The following is a 21,457-nucleotide window of genomic DNA, read 5'->3' on the forward strand; positions in this document are numbered from 1 at the left end:
AAAAATGAAAAAAGTTGAGGTTTTACATTTAGTTCAGTATTACCTGTTGCCTGTGTCCTTGTCTTTTGGGAAAATACTTTACACAAGTAATGGCTCAAAGAGGATTCCTTTTTTTTTTTTACTGTGCTGCAATTGTTTACTGGATTATTTGTGCCGTTAATTAGTGTCAACTAATTTTTATTCAATCTCCACACAGGATATGCTTGTGAAGATGGAATATGGGGGAGAGCAGAAGTGCGTTGAAGTTCCACAAAGGGATGAATGAAGGACATGCATATTGTATTGAAGAAATAAGTGATGAGAATGCTGTTATTTGCATTTACCATGTCAGACCTTTTGATAAACAAAATTCTAATGAAAGTGAGAATATGTACACTGTTACATCTTTCAGAAAATGTTTTGAAATTGTGGTGCACAGTTCAGAATAAATGTTTTTCAAAAACCATTGCATCTTTTTAGTAAATGTTTATTTCCAAAAGAAATTTCTAGAAGTTCAGAACAGTAAAATTCCCGCTTTTTAGAATGAATTAGAAGATAACTCTTACGTAGTTAAACTAAAATACTCTTTGAGAGTTAATATATAAACTCTTAACACCAAGTGTTAAATTATCAACTCCAGACAGATTTGGTGTTTAACACTAAATCAGAGTTAACGTACCAACTCTCCAAAAAGAGTTAAATTAACACTCTCTGGTGTGGACCCATATAGACACTTTAATAGTGTTGAAATCAAATCCGACAGTGTTAATTTGGACATGCTGGATTTGCTGTGTAGAAATATATGTTAAAAAAACAAAAATGATTTTAAATTTTTTTGTAGTTTATTGCACTTTTTTGCAATGTATGTAATTACTATGCACTTAATGCAGATATATTATTAAAATTTGGGCTATAATGGTTGTATTGATGTATATCAACTTGAAATGCTCCCAAAATGGCACTACAACATGTACAAATATAATATAAGCTCTGGCGGACTTGGTTCTATGGTAGGTCTTAAAGGGTTAATCAAGTATCTACACCATAGTAACAGGACAGGAGCACAAAGTTGATTTAATTATGTTGTCAGAGTCGGTGCAAAGAGGTTGAGGTGGATGCATGGATAAACATAACATCACAGAAACATCTTTTTCATTTCTTATTTCAAACAAACATAAGGTCAAAGTCAAACAGCGTACTGTTCCCAGCTGTCTGTACACAGTTACAAATTCAGTTGTTAAAAGGAAGTCATTCCTGGGCTCAGCCAAGATAGTGGCAACATGACATGATGTCTTTCCAACTCATCAAAATTAACACAAATATACAGGTGGAATAATTATTATGACTAAGGCCTCAGTCAAGCAGGTCTAGATACTGGTTGGTAAACACCCAGCAACCACAGGAAAACAGGATAACTGTGTACTCCCCAATTGGTTGATGAGTGGTTGCTGACAAGAACTAGGTGACATTTTTTGTAAAAAGAATGCTGAGCTCCTTGTAATCAATTTGATTGCTATCAGATTGCCACAGTTACCCATAGTTTGCATACACTTGCTAACTAGATCCTGAGCGGTAGTGAAACTTGAAAAATTGTGACACAAACCATAAACTGAGAATGTTTGAAGTAAAATTTATGCCATACTATGGCAACCAACATATTTACTTCAAAGGCCAATGGTCTCTGTTTCATATTTTGCACTGTACTTTTCACAATTTTGCTGATACTTGGCAAGTAGCTGGTGAGCCTTAGCAGACAAGTCGGTGTCTTCTATGCAAACAACAGGTGACCGTGGCAATTGCAAGGTTTTTCAATGGAGCACCCCCTTTGCAACTAATTATACTTGGAAATTGCAGCAACTATTTGCCAATGGGCTAGGGAATGCACATTTTCTCTAGTGCCTGCCAGAATGTCCTAAACTGGTCTCTAGGCCCATATGACTGAGATTTAATGACTGACAATGCACGTTTGGTATTTGGTCAGATGCTAGGTCATTGCAGAGTTCTCCAAGAGGTCTCAGGATGCTACATCACATCTCAGCTCAAAAGAGTATGACAAAAAAGGGAGAGAAGAAAGAGATTCTTAGCAAACCTGTCTTGACAAACATTTTTTTCACATATTAATAAAGTAATTCTGATTATGATCAGTGTCTTCTTAAGCATTTATTGAACTTCCTTAATTTTCCAATTTCTTCTGAGTCTCTGTAGAATTTTTGATGACTCAGGTTTGAATCACCTACAGTTATTTTTGAAGCTTTGCCCCATGCAAACATGGATAACCTTTAGTCAATGTGACCAATTCAGTCAGTCAGCTTACAGCAGCCCTCAAAGTCCTCACTAAAGCAGTCATAATTTCCCAGTCTCTAGGAAGATTGCCTGACTAATCGTGATGTGTTTGTGTTTGTGTTGTGTTTTCTCATAAAGTCAAAGAATAAGGCCTTTTGAGCTGTTCTAAATAATACTTTTGAGAAATAAATGTTAACTATGGCAGGTTTAGGTTATATTGTCCATCTAGAAAACTTGACTCAAGTGCAAAGCTGTTATAAGCCAAATAAAGCATATTTATGTTCGTTCATTTTCATGCATTGAACGTTTTGCTTCTGTGTTTTAAGTTATGCTTCTTCCCACCATCTTCCCCTTCGTGTGCCTCTCAACTCCTCTGTCTGAAAAGTAAACAAAAGTCTGAGTCCGGCACTCAAAGGCAGGACTTCCATCCCCCTCAAAGATAGCTGGCCAATGACTCATGCTCAGTGGCCTCAGTCCTCCTCACATTTTCCACAAGGTGCAAATCATTTCTCCACAACCATGTAAAACCAAATGTACATGTGGTCAGGCATTAGGCCACACTGAAAAGCTTCATACCATTTATTGATCTGGTTGTTCCAGTTCTCTGGAATAAGAGCTGAAGCTGCTAACCACTAGTGCAAACTTCCTTAACATTTCAAACTACAACTTCAGTGAAAAAGAAAAGAAAGTATTTCAGCTCAATCACATACACAGAAAGGCAGTTTTACTTTTTATTTCTCACTGTAGCCTCATAAATATGTGGTAATATACAGCCAGATGCTGAAACACACTTGGGATTGGGATTTCTATTTACATAATGGTCTTCAATGAAGTAAATTTAGTTTTCTCTATAAATTAGATCTTCTGCTTATACTCTCCATTATAGTCCTCCCACATTACTGAGGAAATCCCTTCCCCAGATTGCCTGCCGTCTGCCAGGAGGAGCTCATCTCTGACAGATGACTGTTGTGTTATGGCTCTGTTTCATCATTTGTAACCTGACATTCCCATTGGTTGTTTCATTTGAGAGGTATGTTCAGACTTGTCCTGTTAGCTGTTCTGACATCTATCATCATTACTATCACTGCTATTGTCAGGAGAAATGAGAAAGAGGCAGTGAAAATGCTGATTAATTTAACAATTGGCTTATTTGATCACTAAGAAAGGGAGCAGTTGCCTAAAAATACATTTGTGACTTGTCTGTCAATTGAGAATGAGCTATTGTTTTGGCTTCTTTTAGTAGCTACAGAAAATAAATTGGGCTCCACTTAAGCTGAGTTGCACACGTTCCTGCATGCACATTGATCTCACAACCACAAATGCTTGACCGTAGAAAAAATACTGCAGAAACTTTGGGGGAAAAGATTAAAAGTTAAGCTTGGCTCACTTTGACTAATGCAACACAAAAAGTACAGTTAGTTACAAAGAAACACCAATGAAAATCTTTTTGCACAGTATAAAACAATATTGTCTTTTGACTTTGGTTTAGTGTTGATTTTCTGGTCAATCTCCTCATGAACTCTGGCTAGTAAGTGGTGGAAATAAAGCTTAGAGCTTGGTTATTTTTGAGGGACTCAGAGTAGAGATGTTATTCCTCCATATTAAAAAGAGACTGAAGTGATTCACACTTCAGGAGTGGGATGCCTCCTGAATGCCTTATAGATGAGGTGTTCAGGGAATGTCCTACCAGATGGAGGTCCCAGGAGAGACCCCAGGACATGCTGAAGAGATTGCATCCTTCAGCTGGCTTGGGAATACCTTGTTGTTGATGTTTCCTTAAGTTACACTGTGAACTTCAGATAAGTGATGACTTTAACAATAATATGTAGAGCAATGACATAAACATAACATCTTTATAACTCTTTATGGAGCCTACATAAAAGTTAAGTAACTGCATCATAATAGTGCAGAGAAACTATGATGACTGTCACAAGAAAAGATATGCCGCTCAAGTAAAAAATACTGAACTAAAACCTTTGGAAGAATTATACAACAACAAAAAAATGCAAAAGTTGAACTTCCATCAGAAAAATTGCATACTGGGTAAACTTCTTGATCTCTTGGATTAACTGGTGATTCTATACGTGAAACTTTTAGCCTAGTGAGCAGTGAAATTATAGTGAATTTAGACAATGCTTCAAATTACCTACCCACATAAGTCCCTGAGCCACAGTGAGATGGCCATTCAGTAATGAAACTTGCTTTGAGGAGTTTGTGATAATCACTCATTGCTAAGTACTAAAACACTCATTTGGCCCAGTTTTCTTCAGGATTGCATCAAGAGCTCAGCAAGAGGACTGAGGAAGACATTCACTTCAAGTTGACCCTGGTTTCACCGTAGCATGTGGCTCTCATATGTGGGTACACAGGAGAAGCTTTGGTGTAGGTTTCTTGGGCTCAGTCTGGAAAGATTCATGCTATGAACAACAAACCCCTGCTGTCCAGATGAGCTTTGGCTTCCATAATAAAAGAGGCAAATTAGGTGAGAGGACAACTGAAAATGGATAATAAATGCCAGGAATAATTAATGGCAATAGTTTTAGCCTGATTTTGCTGCTCAGCATTACAAAAAAAATACCATTTTGCAGACAAACACATGGCTAAAGTTCCACCAGGAAGGATTTAATGTTGTGAATGTTTGTGTAGATCATTTTGTACCTTGAGCATGTATTTCTTCTGTTAAGGAAATCAAATTTGCTTGTTTCAGGTTCTTGCTTGTTATTGTCTCTGTTTTACTGGCCTCCAGTGTCTTCTCCATTTGGTAGGAGGACTTGAGATGAGATGACTTTAGCAGATGAGCCAAAACCATGAAAACTGCACGTTAGGAAATGGGGGAAATTCATCACAGCCTTGGCAGTCAGAGTGTGGAGGGAGGATTGCTGGGGAACAAGAAAGAGATAGCACAGGGGGAGATTTTTCCGCTGTAGGAAGTCAGCTCACAGCTTACATTGCCTGGGAGAATTCTTTCAAAACTTTCTGCCTGTAGGATCACTTTCATTTTCAGTACTACTTGTTTTAGATTTTGTGCAAAACTCGCACCAACTAGCTCAAATTTGACTATATAAAGTATATATATATGTATGTATGTATGTGTATATGGCCACAGTGAAATACAGCTTTCAAAAAGATAATTCATGCTTTTGTGTCATCCTCTCTAAACTACCCAAGCTCTGTTTACACTGGCATCAGATGCAAATCACCCCTGTTTACAAATGGCCTCAAAAAACAGCATCTAGGCTCTTTTCCATTTACAACAGTTTCCATTTGAATTAAGAAGTGATTTCAAACGATTTAACTAATCACGTACAATATGTTGTTGGTATTGGCTCAGTTTCAAGTGTAACTTGAAACTGAACTCCTCATCCTCATTCTCAGGAATGAACCCTTTGGTCTGCCAAAAATGTTCTCCTTGAACTTTCCAAATATTTAAAGACTAATTATGCATTTGTGGCCAGAGCTACCAAACTTTTTTACAGTCTGCATGAACACTCAGTTTCTCCAGGGATGACATGGAACAGTTTCACAACTCGATGCAAGCTTGAGTCTGACTGTAGGACTGTTGCTCAATAAAACCAGTGATTTAAAGTTTTGAGGACCTTTTCAACTATACATTCACAGTGGTGCCTTCAGTGATTCAAGTGAAAAGAGACATGTAAAAAAAACAGGAAAAATGCTGATGATTCAGTATCTTGCAGAATCACCTTAATCAATAACTGGAAATAATTGTAACTGTATAATTTTGTCACCATCGCACATCATTGTGGAGGAACTTGGGCCCAGTTTTCTTTACAACATAGCTTCTCTTCACCATAACATTCATTTATTCACCACTCTCTTAAGATCTCACCAGTGTTTTAATCAGGGTGAGGTCTGGACTTTGACTGGTCCATTGTTTGGTTCATTTGCTCTTCTGTTTTGGATCATTGTCCTGTTGTATTATCTGATTGGACAGAGGGCCCCACATTTAACCCTAGAATACTTTGGTAAATGGAAGAGTTCATGGTCAAGTTGGTGTCTTCAAGGTGCCCAGGTCCATGGCCACAAAACAAGCCCAAATTACCACGTCTCCACCACTTAACAGTTGGTATGAGGTGTTTGTGCTGATATGCTGTGTTTGGTTTTCACTACACATGGTGCTGTGCATTACTGTCAAACATCTCCACTCTGGTCTTGTCTGTCTAAAGAGCATTCAGATGAAGTTTGATTCTGCAAACCTAAGCAATGCTGCCATGATCTCTTTAGGGAGAAACGAATTTCGATGTTTACCCTGTTTTTCTAATAGTACTGTTATGAATTTTAAAACGTAGCATGCTACCTGAGGCCTATAGAACATGACATGTAGCTTTTAGTTTGTTTGGGATTTTTTGGTTTCTCTGATCATTACACAGTCTTACCTTGAGATAAATTTACTTGGATGTCCACACCTGGGCATGTTGTGGTACTGTATAAGAACAGAGGTGTAACGTTGTTTTTATTTAAGAAATGGAATGCAGCTTCCAGCACATTAAATACAAAGCAGAGTTGAGCTGTCTAAAACTTCGTAGTCAAAGGAGCTTGCAAAGAAAAGCGTCTGGACTTCTTTAAGTTGCTTGAAGACGTTTCACCTCTCATCCGAGAAGCTTCTTCAGTTCTAAGGTCAAATGGTGGAGAGTCACAGATATAAACCTAGTGGGAGTGACCCCCCACAGAGGGACAAAAGGACCCCCTGATGATCCTCTAATCGCCTGAGCCAAGGTGTGAAACTGGGCGTGGGTCCCAATCAGCCAGAGTTTCGGGTGTGTTCATTGTGAAACCTGGCCCCACCTTATCATGCGAATTCCTGAGGTCAGATGGCCCAGGATGTGAGTGGGCGTTAAGGCGTCTGGGAAGGGATCTCAAAACTGGATTATAGATTATAGTTTATGACACCAACTCTCTGCCAACGTCTTCAAGCAACCTAAAGAAGTCCAGACGCTTTTCTTTGCAAGCTCCTTTGACTACGATGACCTGGATGACTGAGAACCTTCACAGACATACTGTCTAAAACTTCGTTATTATGGAAGCTGCATTTCTACCACAGGAACTTTCTCCATAGTCCAGGACTATCTGTCCAATCTGTTGCTTGGAGCCACTGAAAAACTTTTCATCTGTCAGGTCTAATACTGTATTTATTGATTCTTGTCAATGTACACAGAATAAATGCTTTCTTCTCCTTTGGTTCAGTTTTTTTCAAGATGGACAAATATTACATAAGTGTGGGTCACCTGGAGGTTTCTTTTTATCTCACTGAGCTCCTTTGACAACATCATATACATCATTGAGGTCTGCATCTTACAGTGGGCTCCATGTGCTTTCCATATGCTCCAAAATGCTTCCTGTTCTCCAAAAAATGAGTTGACATCAGAACTAAATCTTTTCATTTCTGATGTCTGAGGACAGAATTCTTATTCTGTGCTGTGGTTTAAAATGTAATGTTTGCAATGCAAGGCAGAAACAATTCTAGTTCATGGTTATGGATGGCTGCTTCTCCTGAGGAATGGTGAGCTTGCTGATGGTGTGCGAGCTCTGGCTGCACAGTCTGTTTATTGCAATATTTTGGCAGTCGTAGCCTTGGAGACTTAGACACAGCTAATTATTTCCATTCTCCGGTTCAGTCCAGAGCTAAGCTATCAAAGAAGCCCCCCTACCACAAAGTCTGTCAGTGCCATCGGATGTCTTAAAAAGGAGCACAGAATGTACAGATGTTTTATAGTTTGTCTTCCTTCAGAAAAAAACTAAAAGTTAAAAAATAGCTTTTTGCTTAAAGGCTTGAAACGAACATTTCAAACACACCTTCAGAAGTGCGAGGCATGCTGTTTCAGAGCCAGGCCTCATTCTGCTTCAACTTTTAAACGTGTTTTTAGGTAATGCAAGTGGCAAAGTGCCTGTATTCCAAATCACTGTAGCAGGCACTTTGAGTAACTGCTGCAGTCATCAACTTTAGCCAGAGACACTGAAACATCATAGAGGATGAGAATGTGTGAACTGCTGTGACGCAGTTTAGGCAAAGTTATAGGAGAAAAGTTTTGGGTTTGGCAGTCATCTGATACCATTTCACTCTGGACACAGGCTTCGTTGCTTTAAAAAGAAGCCAAAAAGGAGGAGTTTAGTATTGTGGGTGGAGATGGAGGAGTAGATAGATGGATGATGCCAGATGTGTCAGATCAGAGATTTTCATAACTACTTCCCTATACAGCAGACTTGCAAATGTGAAGTCAGTGATCTATATATAATTTTTTTTCCTGGGCCATTAAACGCATAGCAGAGTTGAGCTGTCTAAAACTTGCCCATTCTGCAAGCTGCATTTCCACCACAGGACCTCTATCCATAGTCCAGGAACCTTTAGAAGAACTCCAGGGACCGGGCCTGCAAGATATTAAGAGCAGTGCAGTCTCACAGCAGTTTGTGAAATAGTCATAAAAAGCAATCTAGTTTTCTTCTTAAGTATTTGAGTTTGTGTGCATGCATACAGATTAGATTATATGGAAGTGGGAAGATGAAATATTTGGTTTAGGAACACAATATGCAGGGAATCTCGTGTTGAGGAATAAATAGAAGTTCATGTCCAGCAACATTAATAGATTAAAAACTGTGAGTATTTCAAAAAATGCTGTGAGACCGGGTTGACCAGAGATATCATTTTATTTCAAGTCAAACAGAATTTTCAGAAAAGTCTGAAAATTCAGGAACTTTGGGGATGAGGCTTGCAGTACAGAATTTTTTTTCAGAGGTCAAGAACTCTGTTTTTATTTGCGCTTTGCCACCTACCCCAGCTTGAATCATGCACCAGTAGCATGCTTGAATATCTTCCAAGCTTGGGCTCCAGTCATAGGGGCCTTAGAGACTGGTCAGATACCAACTGGCAACCACCATCGTGAGACTGTGAAAAGTGTGATGCAATTGGAAAACGAAGACCATTCACCTTCTTTAAAATCAATACGTGTTTATTAAGAAAAAATACAAGCAAAAAGCTGTACGCATGGACTATCCCACTTTATTGTTTTCAGTTGACTAAATGAGCAAAGGCTGAGAAATAAAGCCGTTAATCGCTTTTGATAACACGGGGCTAATTTACATGTGAGTAAATTGTGAGTCTTTCAGTGTATGATGATGTAAATACATTATGAACATTTGTTTTTGGTAAAATAAGTATTGCAGTTTTGCTTAATTCATTAATAACAGAGTAAGTGCAGCCACAGTCTAATGTGTTCACTTCCCTTGAGTTTGGACAAAGTCCAGAGAGTTTTCAGTTACAGTGCAGTGAAGACAGGTCCCATATATTTATGATTTTTTTTTTTTTAGACAGGAAGCGGAGTTGGATAATCATCTTTCAAACCCCTGAAATTTGAAAATATAATCCCTTCCCCCTTTAATGTATTCTTAGTGATGACAGTGTAATTTTAGCAAATGATATTTGTTCATGACTCTGTGCCTTTTATGTAAAAAGAAACCAAGAGCTGCAGATTGATCTGCTGACTGCAAAATAGATTAGGAAATCACCCAAGATGCAGCAGACATTGTGCATGCAAAACCATGTTATGAAAGGGGACCTATGCTGCTTTCCCCTGTTTTCTGTCTTATATATAATTGGTGGCTATTCAGTTTAAACATGGGTAAATTTTTAGATAATGAGGATGAGGTCAGCAAACGGACAAAAGGTCACGGTTAAAACTGATTTAGGGGCTAGATTCTCACACTTTCATTGTACTTTTGGCTTTCAATAAAAGCACATATCCCTGTCTTAATGAAGGGCGGGCAATCAGAACAGTTAGCTTCAATGGAGTGGGAGGAATGTTACAACAGCTTGTTTCAGATGCTGGTTGAACTGAAGGGCTGCACCAAAGCCTGTAAAATCAAAAAATATAAATAAATAAATAAATAAATAAATAAATAAATTTTATTTTGAACAAGCTCCTCTTGCGGAGTCCAAGAATAAAGGAATGGGTTGAAAATTAGCTTAAGTGTCCCCCTTTATCATCTTTTTTCCATAAAAATATTAAGACTGAAGTAGGATTTATTACTTAAGAGCAGTTGTTGGTGTGGTGTGGCTGAATGTCTGTTGTATTATAAAACGTGAAATCTTCCTGGCAGCAACTTTGCAATCAAATAATTAGATTACTTCATGTTAATACATGAAGAAAACCTTGCTATTAAGTTGTCTAGTTTCAGATTGTTTCACAGATTATCCAGCGATTGTTGATTTTAGCTCTTTTTAAAATCTCATTTACATTTTTATAGTTAATATGATGCTTTAAATTTCCTTATCGGAATCCACTGCATTTAATATTTACATTGCAATAGTCTTGATAGCCACTTGGGGTTGGCTAGCTAGCTAGCTTTATTCATAAATGGCCTGTCTTACAGCACATAAACACGAGTCTGTTACCAAAAAATGGTAGCTAATTTCCCCCATTTAAACTGATGAGGAGTCAATTTTATTGCTCAAACATTCCAATTGTTTTGAAGCTTATAGTTTACTTACAAGGGACGTGACTACTTTGTTGGACAGGTAGGTGTCGGTACACGTGTCTGAAGCAGGCGGCTCAGCTTGCTGAGTTCCCTGAGGTAGACATCTTCACCTTTTTTGTGGTTTTTGTGCCCTTTGGGGCATTTTAATTAAATATCTAACACCTAATAAAGCCTGCTGTGCAATCATTTGTACTTGCAGGCTGCTAGCTGGTTAACTAATAACCGCTAACACGCCACCATCTTTTCTGTTCCCAAAAAATCATCGCACAAGATAGTGATGGCTAAAATGCCAAACCTGAGGCTTTAACCCATGATTAATCCAAATGGGGGGCAGTAACTTTAGCTTCATATATTGTTCTACAACGAATGATTTAGTCTCTTTAAAAACAAACAAACAAACAAACAAACAAACAAAAAACCCCACATGAACCTTGTTCATTTACTAATTATAACAACAGCAAATCATTCAATTTAAATAAATGTGAAGCTTGCCTTAAATAAAGGCAGTCCAATCAGCACATGCAAGCAGGGAGGCAGTTCCTCTGCATGCAGATTAATACTGTTTACTTTCTAACCAGTCAGTTGCCAAGCTAGCCTGTATACAAACCAGCAGGGGACAAACCAGGATTCACACTAATTGATTCCCAGATCACTTGCTCTCCCTTTGGCAACATTCTTTGCAATGACAAAGTCTTTGGAAACAGGCAGCAACTTGCAGTGTTTGCAGTCAGTGTTCTAGTGTTTCCTTTATCCTTCAGTTTACAGAGAAAATATGGCTGATGCTTCTTGTGAGTCTTGTTGCTCTGTGGGACTCTGGGGGAATTGGCAGACATGGTTTCTGGGCAGGGCCAACAAGAAAACAGCTGTCTTTCGCATTACCTCTACTCCAGTGTCACGAACGCTCTCTATATATACACACATGGAATAACCTGGCACTTCTAGCACCTGGTGAACATGGCACACAGCTGTTTCCTGCCACATTGTTGAGGTTTAGATGTCTGTGTGTCAAAACTGGGCTTAGAAAACGATCTTAGATACTGTAGGTTTACATTCAGTTATGTATGAGTTAATCTACAATTAAGAGCAAAAAAAAAAAAAGTGTTAACTACAGCTCTATCACATTAGCTTTTCTGTTGCTATTTAGTGTTGTCATTCATGATGTTATTCATTACACTGATATACAGATCATATGGTAAATGGTCTGTATTTGTATAGCGCTTTACCAGTCCCGAAGGACCCCAAAGCGCTTTACACATTCAGTCATCCACACATTCAGACACTGGCGCCACCGGGCCCTCTGACCACCACCAGTAGGCAACGGGTGAAGTGTCTTGCCCAAGGACACAACGACCGAGAATGTCCAAACCGGGGCTCGAACCGGCAACCTTCCGATTACAAGGCGAACTCCCAACTCTTGAGCTACGATAGTCCCTATATTTGAAAGTGAAAATCATTCTCTTGGAAACGCTCTGTTATTCCTTTGTCTCTCTTCCATGTGGATGAATTATTGGCTCATTTAAAGCCTATTTCACTGATTTATGGCAAATGTGAGCAAATAGCAACTCCCAGGGCTGTAAAGTGAAGCCAGTAACAAATGCCAAAAACTGCATTTCCTCCAATAGCCACTTGGGGCTGTCTCAGAAGTCGAATCAATCCTCATAGACTCCCATTAAAATTCCAAAGTTTTACAGCACAAATAAACAGGTTTAAGACTGGAAAAAATGCCATAACTAGCATAAGTAACTGTAAAACTATTCTTAAATCAGCATCCAATTACAGCCACATCTTGCTAATCAAGCTAGATAACCAGAGTTAGCATTAGCTAGTAACAGCCCTAATCGAGCCTTTCGTTTGAATATGGTCCCATGTGGTTTAAAAATTAAAATGACAAAAAACAAGATGGTGACAGTTAAAATCTCAGAGCTGAGGCTCATAAATGCTACGAGGATATAATTGTGGCTATGTCCATCTTTCTAACACAGTCTATGAAATAGATTAGTAGATTATTAGAAGCATATTGATGTTGTTTTTGTGGCAAGAAAATTATTAGATTGTATTAAAATTTGGAACTTTGCTAAGGTGTCTGTGAAGGTCTTGCTAAGGTGCTACAAGATAGAGTGAAAAAATAAGCCATTTAAAAAAGTGTTGCATTTCTTTTTGTTTAAAATATTGCTCTCCAATCAGATGTCAAGCTGTTGTTTGCATAGGCGATTTCCAAGTTCCCATCGTAAGTCAAGAGGTGTCAACTCCAGATTTCTCTCTAAAATTACACACCAGATTCCCAGCGATGACCACCTACAGTCATGACCACCCATGGCAGCTATTTCACTTTGGTTTTTAGCTCTCTTTGTGTGCTTGTTGCTCAGTATAATTAAATATGTCAGTAATTGCCTAAGAAATCCATTTAATGTAATCTTCAAATAAAGTTTCTTGACTTCAGTTTCCCTTTTGAAAAACAATTGTAATAAACTCTATTCTTACTTTTAATTGCCCAGTAAAAACTGTCCTGTTTGGTGCCCCAGAGACAGCAATAAAAAGGCGCTTTTATGGTCTTTCTTAGTGACCAGTTCTGAAGAAAAGTAGGAGAGAAAAGAAACAAAAAATCACCTTCAAACAAGCAAAGTCATTTTTCTTATCTCCTCCTTGACATCTTTTTCTATGCGTCAGAGTAAAGATGGCTCATTTTTTAAGATAGATAGAAAGAAACACTGGAAACTATGAGAGCTTGTGAACATGGGTGTAGTTCTCTCACAGCCACAAAGCCTGTGAGAGGATGGTTATGGGAGAGGGCTGACAAAAGGGGGAGGAAAATTAGGCTCGCCAGCATTCTTCTCATTTAAAGCTGTAACTACACAAAAAAAAAACACTCTCGCAGTCAGGGTTGGGTCTGCTGCTTACAAGGAGAGACACTCTTGTATTCATGGTGGTGCAGTGATAACCTGAACATTTTTTTTCTTCTTCTCATCCCTTTTCCCCTCGCTTTGCACACAAGGACAGCTCATGTCTTTCTTATAGACATGGAGAGCTTTGTGCATTTAAGGATTTTCCTTTTTCTGCTGGTCTCCGTTGCTCAGGTTTTGATTGTTTCATCTCAGACCAGCGGTAAGTGAACCCCATCAGCTGCTTATGTTAACACCTATTGTTGTTGGTGATAATGTGTGAAGGTGGCTAACCTTCAGATACTGGCTTGGACTTTTTGTGCAGGCATGAGAAAACTTTGAAGTACAAATTAGGCTTGGTTGTATAGACTTATGTTGATTATTAATATTGCAGAAATGTAATTAAGTGTTATTTTGATTTAGGAGAAGCTATTTTAGATAGACGGGGTTTTTGCTGGTTTGTTGAATTCTCCTTGCACATGACAACTTAATTTGCCCCACTGACTTGTTCTGGTGTGGATGAGAAATGTTTCCAGCCCATTGAAGAGTCTGTGTCAGGCTTAAAGATGATTAATACGAAAAGAGAATCTTGTGGATTATTTGCTAATGGCAAAAAAAGAAGCTCTGCATGTCAGAAAACAGTTCAGTGGAAATCTGTCAGTGATTGCGAGTGATGTCACCCTGAGGCAGTGAAAATGTGCAGAGCAGGGAAACGAGGACCTTTGTGGTATTACATTACTCCTGCACGACTCTACCACTTTGGAAGATTCATTAAGTGTCACCACAACCCCCACCCCTGCCCCCCACCCCCTTACATTGTACATCTGTGAAAAGAATTTCAGCTTTGAGGGGAACACATGCTACATGTTAATTCAGGGCAGATGTGAGGAGCAGAGATGCTGCTGGAGTCACTGAGACTGTGGGGCTGCTGATGTCTCCAGCTGGCAAAGCTGCGACCTGGAACACCTGAGAGTTCTTGTTTTACTTGAACCACGCTTCCAGCTTGTTTTTTTCCTCACCGGAGTGTTTGATGTCTTGTGTCGTCACAGGGACTGACTTGTTCTCCTCGTGATGTCATGGGGCACACTGAGCACTGGACTGCTGTTAGAGAGTGTAATTAAAAAGAAAAGCTATTTTCCTTTATATAATTAACCAAAATGAGTTGTTTTTTCTCTTTGGGTTCAGTTTCATGTAAAGCTGTGGTGTGATAGTTGGACACTGGATAGAGTGCCACCCTGTGGTGAAAGCAGCATGTGTGCACTTCATCTGCACCAAAGAAATTTAACACAAAATGTAATGCTGACATTTGATGATCAGTGTATTTAACCTGAATTAAATATACAAAGAGATCCAGCTGTGCACATCTGCACGTTTCTGCCGTTTGTTCTCTATAGCTCCTAGAAGCTATGTTTTAAGCATCTCACTACTCTAGCTGGTTAAATCTCACTTTCCATATTTGTTCATATTCAGCAGTACTCGATCTTGCATGCTTTTTTTTTTCCATGGAACATAGGTGGGGGGAGATGGTTGCATTTCAACCAAATAAAAACTTTGGAAAGTCCGTGGTTTTTGTTGACTAAGGGAAAATGTGGTTCAAGGCCCTGTGGAACAATATACTTGTGTCTTAATGAGGGGGGCTTTAAAGAGACAGTGACCAACTCTGCTTGTATGGGTTTTGCTTGAGAGTTATTACATTTCATGTTTTTAACAACTGTCTGCAGCAAGACCAAAAACTATTTCAGTTTTCCTCTACTGTCTGGAATGACTCATGTCAGAACTCCTGAAGCACACTTAGTGTTGCAGTGAGATCACTCATTGGGCTAAAATATATCCTTGTGCCAGATTAAATGCACGATTAAAAGGTCAGTCTTTAATTAGGTGTTTTTTCCCACCAGGTGACTGTATATACAATTTTAATGTAGCCACTGTGAAACAATTGGTTCTTGTCTTGAAGTGTTGAGCTGAGCAATTTGGCCATCGCCATCTTGGGGTTTTGAAACCGGATGTAGCAAATGAGCATTGGGAACTAAGAAACACTTATACAGTAGCAGCTTGGAAAACAAATGGTCAGCCCTAAAGCATTTGCTAAAGCATTAGCTTTATTGTCATTTTGAGCCCAAATAAGAAAGCAATTTAGTAAATAAACAGCATGTTGTATTTAAAGAAACTTGGAACTAACAACATTAGGAAAGTGGTTACTGAGGTCATAAATCGGTAATTTGCCTGTAGATTTCTTCATAATCTGACATTTTGCAATCAGAGGAGCCCCCTGCAGGCCATTAGAAAGAATTCTAAAGAATCTTCAAAAAGCAAATCATCAAATTAGAATATTTCCATATTCCATTTAGTTACAGGGAATTACTTTTATAGGGAAACTGCAACTTAAAAAAATAGCTTGGCAGATGGTCGATGAAACTGTTGTCATACTCCCAGAAACCTTTTGTTAGCCAACATTTTGCTTTTTTTGAGAATAAAAAAAAGATAGGACTCTGAGGTTACTGAAAATCAAACACAATGCTTTGAAGACAAAAAAAAACATGTTCAAAACAAATGTTGAACGTTTTAGTTGATACAGCTCTAGATTAGAGACATGTGCCTGCACATGTGTGGAAAGTTTTCTGCATAAGAACATGGTTTGGAAAATGAGATCAAGGAGCAGACTTTTAGCTCACACTTGGAAATGGTGACGCCAGCACAGAACACCAGGATAAAAGAAAATATATAGTGCAGGCCTCAAAGAAAAATTACAACTTGTGCTGGAAGAAGCAGATTTTTTCAGTAATATTTGGAGGAAAGTTTAAGGATGTGAACACCGAAAAAAATAGCAATAAAATACTGATTCCAATAACAAGAAACAGTCTGCACCCAGAGTTTTAGCCAAGGACAGAAATCATGCATTTTCTGTGTGTGTCTGTGTTCATGTGTGTGTGAGACCACTCCTTCCAGACACTGACAGAGCTGTAAAACGTCTTCAAAGATGGCACTTTGCACCTTACATCAAAGAAACTCAACACCCAGTCCTCATGACACCGCTGGCTTACTTTGAGTGTATTCGCAGTTACATTTGTCTCATCATCACCAGCTTTTTCATTTCCATCACAGCCAAAATCTTAAAGCGTCTCCAGCATATTTTTTCCTCTGTTTGAGAGAAACCATTAGCACAAAGCAAAAATCTGGTACTCCAGATCAGCAGACCAGCATGAGGTCACCCTGCCTCCTAAATTGGTTCCAGTTGTTGTTGCCACATCAGTGACATCGCAACAAATGGGCTGTTTTCTACTAAAGCTGAAACGTCCAAACATGTGAATTCAACCAGGTCCACAGATGGCTTTGATTAGAAACACATGCTGCATTTTTGAGCTATGACTTGATTACACGCCTTCTTCTACCAGAGTTAAAGGCAAGACAAGGGAAGGGGGGAGGGGGGTCAGCCTTACCAGGTTGTACATTGTCTTATATTGTTTCAGTTACACGTTTGAGGAGGTGTTATGTCGACTGATGTGAAATGTCAGACTGTAAACCCGGGGTGTGTTGGTGGTAGAGACAGTGGAGCTGATTAGGAGTTTTCATGCAGGGATGCACCATGGGAACTACTTATAAACCAGAGTATTGCAGTCAGAAAATGGAGGATTGGGGGAAAGGATGACTTCCAGATGTTAAAAAAGTCTCTTTGGCACTACTTGGAATATATAAAAAAGTCTTATTTGGAAGGGGAGGAAGTTAAACGGCCAATATAAAACAGTGTGTCAGTGTGACTTTAGGTAAACTGTGAGCCAGTAAGTTTTACATCTGTCAACGTTAAAGACACCCTAAACAGTCTGAGGGGGACAGCCCATCTCCCCTGTCTTTACAGGTTCAAGTTAAAGTAGCTATTTGTTCCAAGGCCGTGCAATTATGGCTCCTCCTAACAGGTTTCCTGCCGCTTGATTGTCACTTGCTCGCCCATCTGTCCTGTGATCCTCTCAGTTTGTCTATGTAGGAGGAGGATGAGAGGACAGACGGTAAACACAGAACAGGCTCGTTTCCCCAAATGCTACAATTGTCCTAATTTAATTATAATTGACACTGAGCCCTACGGTAGTCAGAGGAAGAGCTTGGCCACTAATTCACAAGTTCTGTGTCACAGTTGAATAAATAAAACTAATTTTAATTCATGTTTATACTGTGTTAAATATAGTTGCAAAGCACTACAAAGTGTAAAGCTTTAAAATTAAAGGTGCACTGTGACTATATCAGCGTTACGCTGAAGGATTATGTATATAGAGCATGAAAATCCAAGCACATTTCACACGATCCACTATCTACTCCTTTTCATTCCTTTCTGTTATATACACTTACATAGCCTGAGTGTCAAATAATGAGGTCAGCATTATTTGATCCAAAAGCCTAAACTCTTGGATGCTTCAACATCAGCAGTTATTTCTACTGTCTGAATGTTGTCATACATAGTCCTGTTTGAGCCTTCTGACTGGAAGGGTCAGCTAGTCAGAAGAGCTGGGTCATTGAGAGGGTGACCTTATAGAGACAGGAGTCTAAATGGCTGCTTTCATGAGGTGGCTGAACTGAGTTGGTTCCCAATGATTTAGCTGAGTGTTATTTTAAACTATGAATCATGCTAAGTTATTTTTGTGAAGTCAAAGAATAAAAATATGGAGCTGGAAGTATAATAAGTTCCCCATCCATCCAATTTCTTGCTGCTTATCTGGGTTTGAGGGCAGCAGTCTATGCAGAGAGGCCTACACCTCCCTCTCCCTAGGCACTGATATGTTCCCAAGCCAGCCAAGAGATGTGATCTCTCCAGCATGTATTGGGTCTGCCCCAGGGCCTCCTCTTGGTAGGACGTGCTAGAAATACCTGTCCTAGGAGTCATTTGAGAGACATCCTAGTCCAGGGGTGTCCAACTCCAGGCCTCAAGGGCCAGTGTCCTGCAGGTTTTTGACACACCTGAATCAAAAGATTAGTTCATTACCAGGCCTCTGGAGAACTTCAAGACATGTTGAGGAGGTAATTTAGCCATTTAAATCAGCTGTGTTGGATTAAGGACACATCTAAAACCTGCAGGACACCGGCCCTTGAGGCCTGGAGTTGGACACCCCTGTCCTAATCAGACACCCAAGCCACCTCGCTTGGCTCCTTTTGATCTGAAAGAGAGCAGCTCTTACTTGCTGCTTGTACCTGTGATCTCATTCTTCCGGACACTACCCAAATCTCATAACTACGGGTGAGGTTAAGAGATCGACTGGTAAATGCAGAGCTTTGGTTTCACACTCAGCTCTCTCTTCACCGCAGCAGATTGGTGCAGCATCATAAGGAAACGGAAACTTTTCAATTTTAGATTTCTATTTTAACAATTTTTAAAAACAAAAAACAAAAAAAACCCCAAGAAGTTTCTTTTACAAATCTGGAGTTGTGAAGTTTGTAAGAAGACACGATAATAGTAGTCTAAAGATTGATTTTCATTTTGGAAAATCGAGGCTCCATCCTTTCAGTATTTGTCAAAAAATGTTTCATGTTCTGTCCAATCATTCTCAGTCTCTCTGTCTCGTGAGCTCCCCAGCTCCACGTCACTTCAGTACTAAACTGCAGGAGCAGGCCTTTAATTGGTCATGAAAGTAAAGATTATAAGCTTTCAGGCAAACATTATCTTTCTCCACAATTAAAAAGTAATATAGTCCATCACAAAATGCCAGGAAAACAAACATGGCCTTCATGATAATGCTTTTGAGCAGTTAGCCATTGCTGGTGCGTAGCCTGTTCAGCGAGTGTTGATACAGCTGGTTGTAGTTTTTCCTGCAGATCAGGGGGACTTTTACCCTCTGGAGCTTATCCTCTGCAGGTTGGCAGGGCTCAGTGTAATGTAGCACTCCCTCTGTACATGTTCTCTGTCTCTCCTCTGGTGACTGTTTAAAAGCTGCTGTAGTAGCTTTCAGGAGATGTTACAGCCCATTTGGAAACCTTTCTTTGTGCTTCGGTCCAGGTAATGATTCTGTAAAATCACACCACAGTTGCCGTGGAGGGAATCAGTTGATTGTCATAACGGGAAATGCAAAAAGATCTTAACACATGCAATTTCAACTTCTCCTACAGTTTTAAATGAAACATTTTAAAGTCAAAATTACCTCAAGTCTTCAAAAAAATGTGATTTTTAAGGCTGACGGAAAGCTTTTAGAACTGAAGAAGCTGTTTGGATGAGAGCTGAAGTGACTTCAAGGACTTACAAAAGACATCTGGTTGCAGTAAACTCAGCCACTTAAGTCTACCATGACCTGGATGACTATGAACTTACAGAAACAAATTCTAAAGTCCTACCATGACTTGTTTGAATGCCACAAAATGGTGACAGCCGGCCATAATTGCAGGTTGCGGCCCGACCCAAATTCTAAGCTGAGGCCTGACTGTGTATATATTACGACTGAAGAGGGTGACTGAATGGTGCTACATGGGTTACAGGGGTTAGCAGTGTGGCCTAAGACATGCTGTTAACAACTCGTTGGACAGCTGACTTCACAGTGAAATGCCTCATATATGAGCAGTGCTTTGAGGTACTTTTCTGTCCAGGTGGTCATAAAACTGCAGCAGCTGCAAATACTGCAGATTACTGCGTTTCACTGAAAACAATCATATTAAATTGTACGTTACACAAAATTGTTATGGAAGCTTTTTTTTCCTGAATGCCTTGATTCAGTCAGATTACATAATTTGGAGTTAATTTAATTTATTTGCCATAAAACTACAAATTCAGAACTGATTTCAGCAGTTGCAGTAGAGAATGAAGCCAGAAAAGGTACCAAGGTCATTAGGATCATTTTCTCATTGGCAGCTAATCTCACTTCAGGAGTTGACCTCCTGTTGGCCATTAGAATGCAGGCATTTCCACACTGGATTCACTTTTTCAGATCTGGCAGTCATGTGACACAAAAAGCTTTCACACGTTGCACTGGCCCAGTGAAATTCTGATACACAGGAAACAATTTCTTCAAATTACTGCTGCTCATGGTGGTCCTACAAGCTGCTGAATCATTGGGTACACTTAGTTTTCCACAGGATTGCAGGGACTCCTGTGGAAAACTTCTTTTTCACATATGTTTGTACAGAACATTTGTATTTAAGTTAGTTTCAAAGACAAAAGTACTGCTATAAGAACTCGTCAGCAGTATCATATTATTAAGTTTTCTTGGTGTTGACCAGCAAGAGTGCTAATAAGCATGTAAGGAATTCAGAATTAGACTGTTAGCAGCTGGAAAATGTCCACCATCTCAGACTTTTACGAATCGATTACAATCTTTCTGGTGTTTTGTCAGGCCGAGTGGATTTTAGCACTTTAATGTGAGGGCCAAACTGAGCTCCTCTTCTACTGGATTTTGATTTGAATGTTAAGAAGAGTTCCAGCACACACAGGGTTTGTATTTTCTAATCATCCCATCCAGATCCCATCAGAGGGTATGGTTTTTATTGAAGTGTCGTCTATGATTAAAGTCATAGTTTGCTCAGCAGATGCATGGACTATCTGGGAGCAGCAATAGAAACCAAGAAGACTTGCTAAGTGTTGGCTGCAGAAAAAAGTAAGACTGATTGGACTAATAAAATTCTGCCTATTTAAGACTTTCTTTGTTTCGCGACATTTCTTCTTTGGGCTTTTATGTGAAGAGCTCACAGCAGGTCCAGAGGGGGTAGTGAGGTTTGTTTTTTTTTTTGTTTTTTTTTGGTAAAAAAGAAGGGAGCATTCTGTTAACACAATGTGAAGTCTGTGCCGGCCACTGGCCATAATGTCCAGCCAGTGTTCCCAAACAGACGCGTCTCACATCGAGCCAGACCAGTGAGATGTGGAA

The 21,457-nt window shown here is 39.3% G+C and overlaps 1 protein-coding gene across 1 annotated transcript in view; it reads left to right on the forward strand.

Moving 5' to 3' along the window:
- Nucleotides 1-13,629: 13,629 nt before the first annotated feature.
- col5a2a (collagen, type V, alpha 2a) overlaps nucleotides 13,630-21,457 on the forward strand; it is a 42,127-nt gene continuing 34,299 nt past the window's right edge. The window contains exon 1 of the mRNA XM_085375150.1: nucleotides 13,630-13,851. Within this exon, the coding sequence (XP_085231276.1) occupies nucleotides 13,767-13,851 (85 nt within the window). The 5' untranslated portion in view covers nucleotides 13,630-13,766. The remainder of the gene's footprint in view (nucleotides 13,852-21,457) is intronic.

This window comes from Diplotaxodon limnothrissa, linkage group LG16 (genome assembly GCF_057381915.1).
Source record: "Diplotaxodon limnothrissa isolate DT_005_m linkage group LG16, D_limnothrissa_male_GT1.1, whole genome shotgun sequence".
NCBI classification, from domain to species: domain Eukaryota; kingdom Metazoa; phylum Chordata; class Actinopteri; order Cichliformes; family Cichlidae; genus Diplotaxodon; species Diplotaxodon limnothrissa.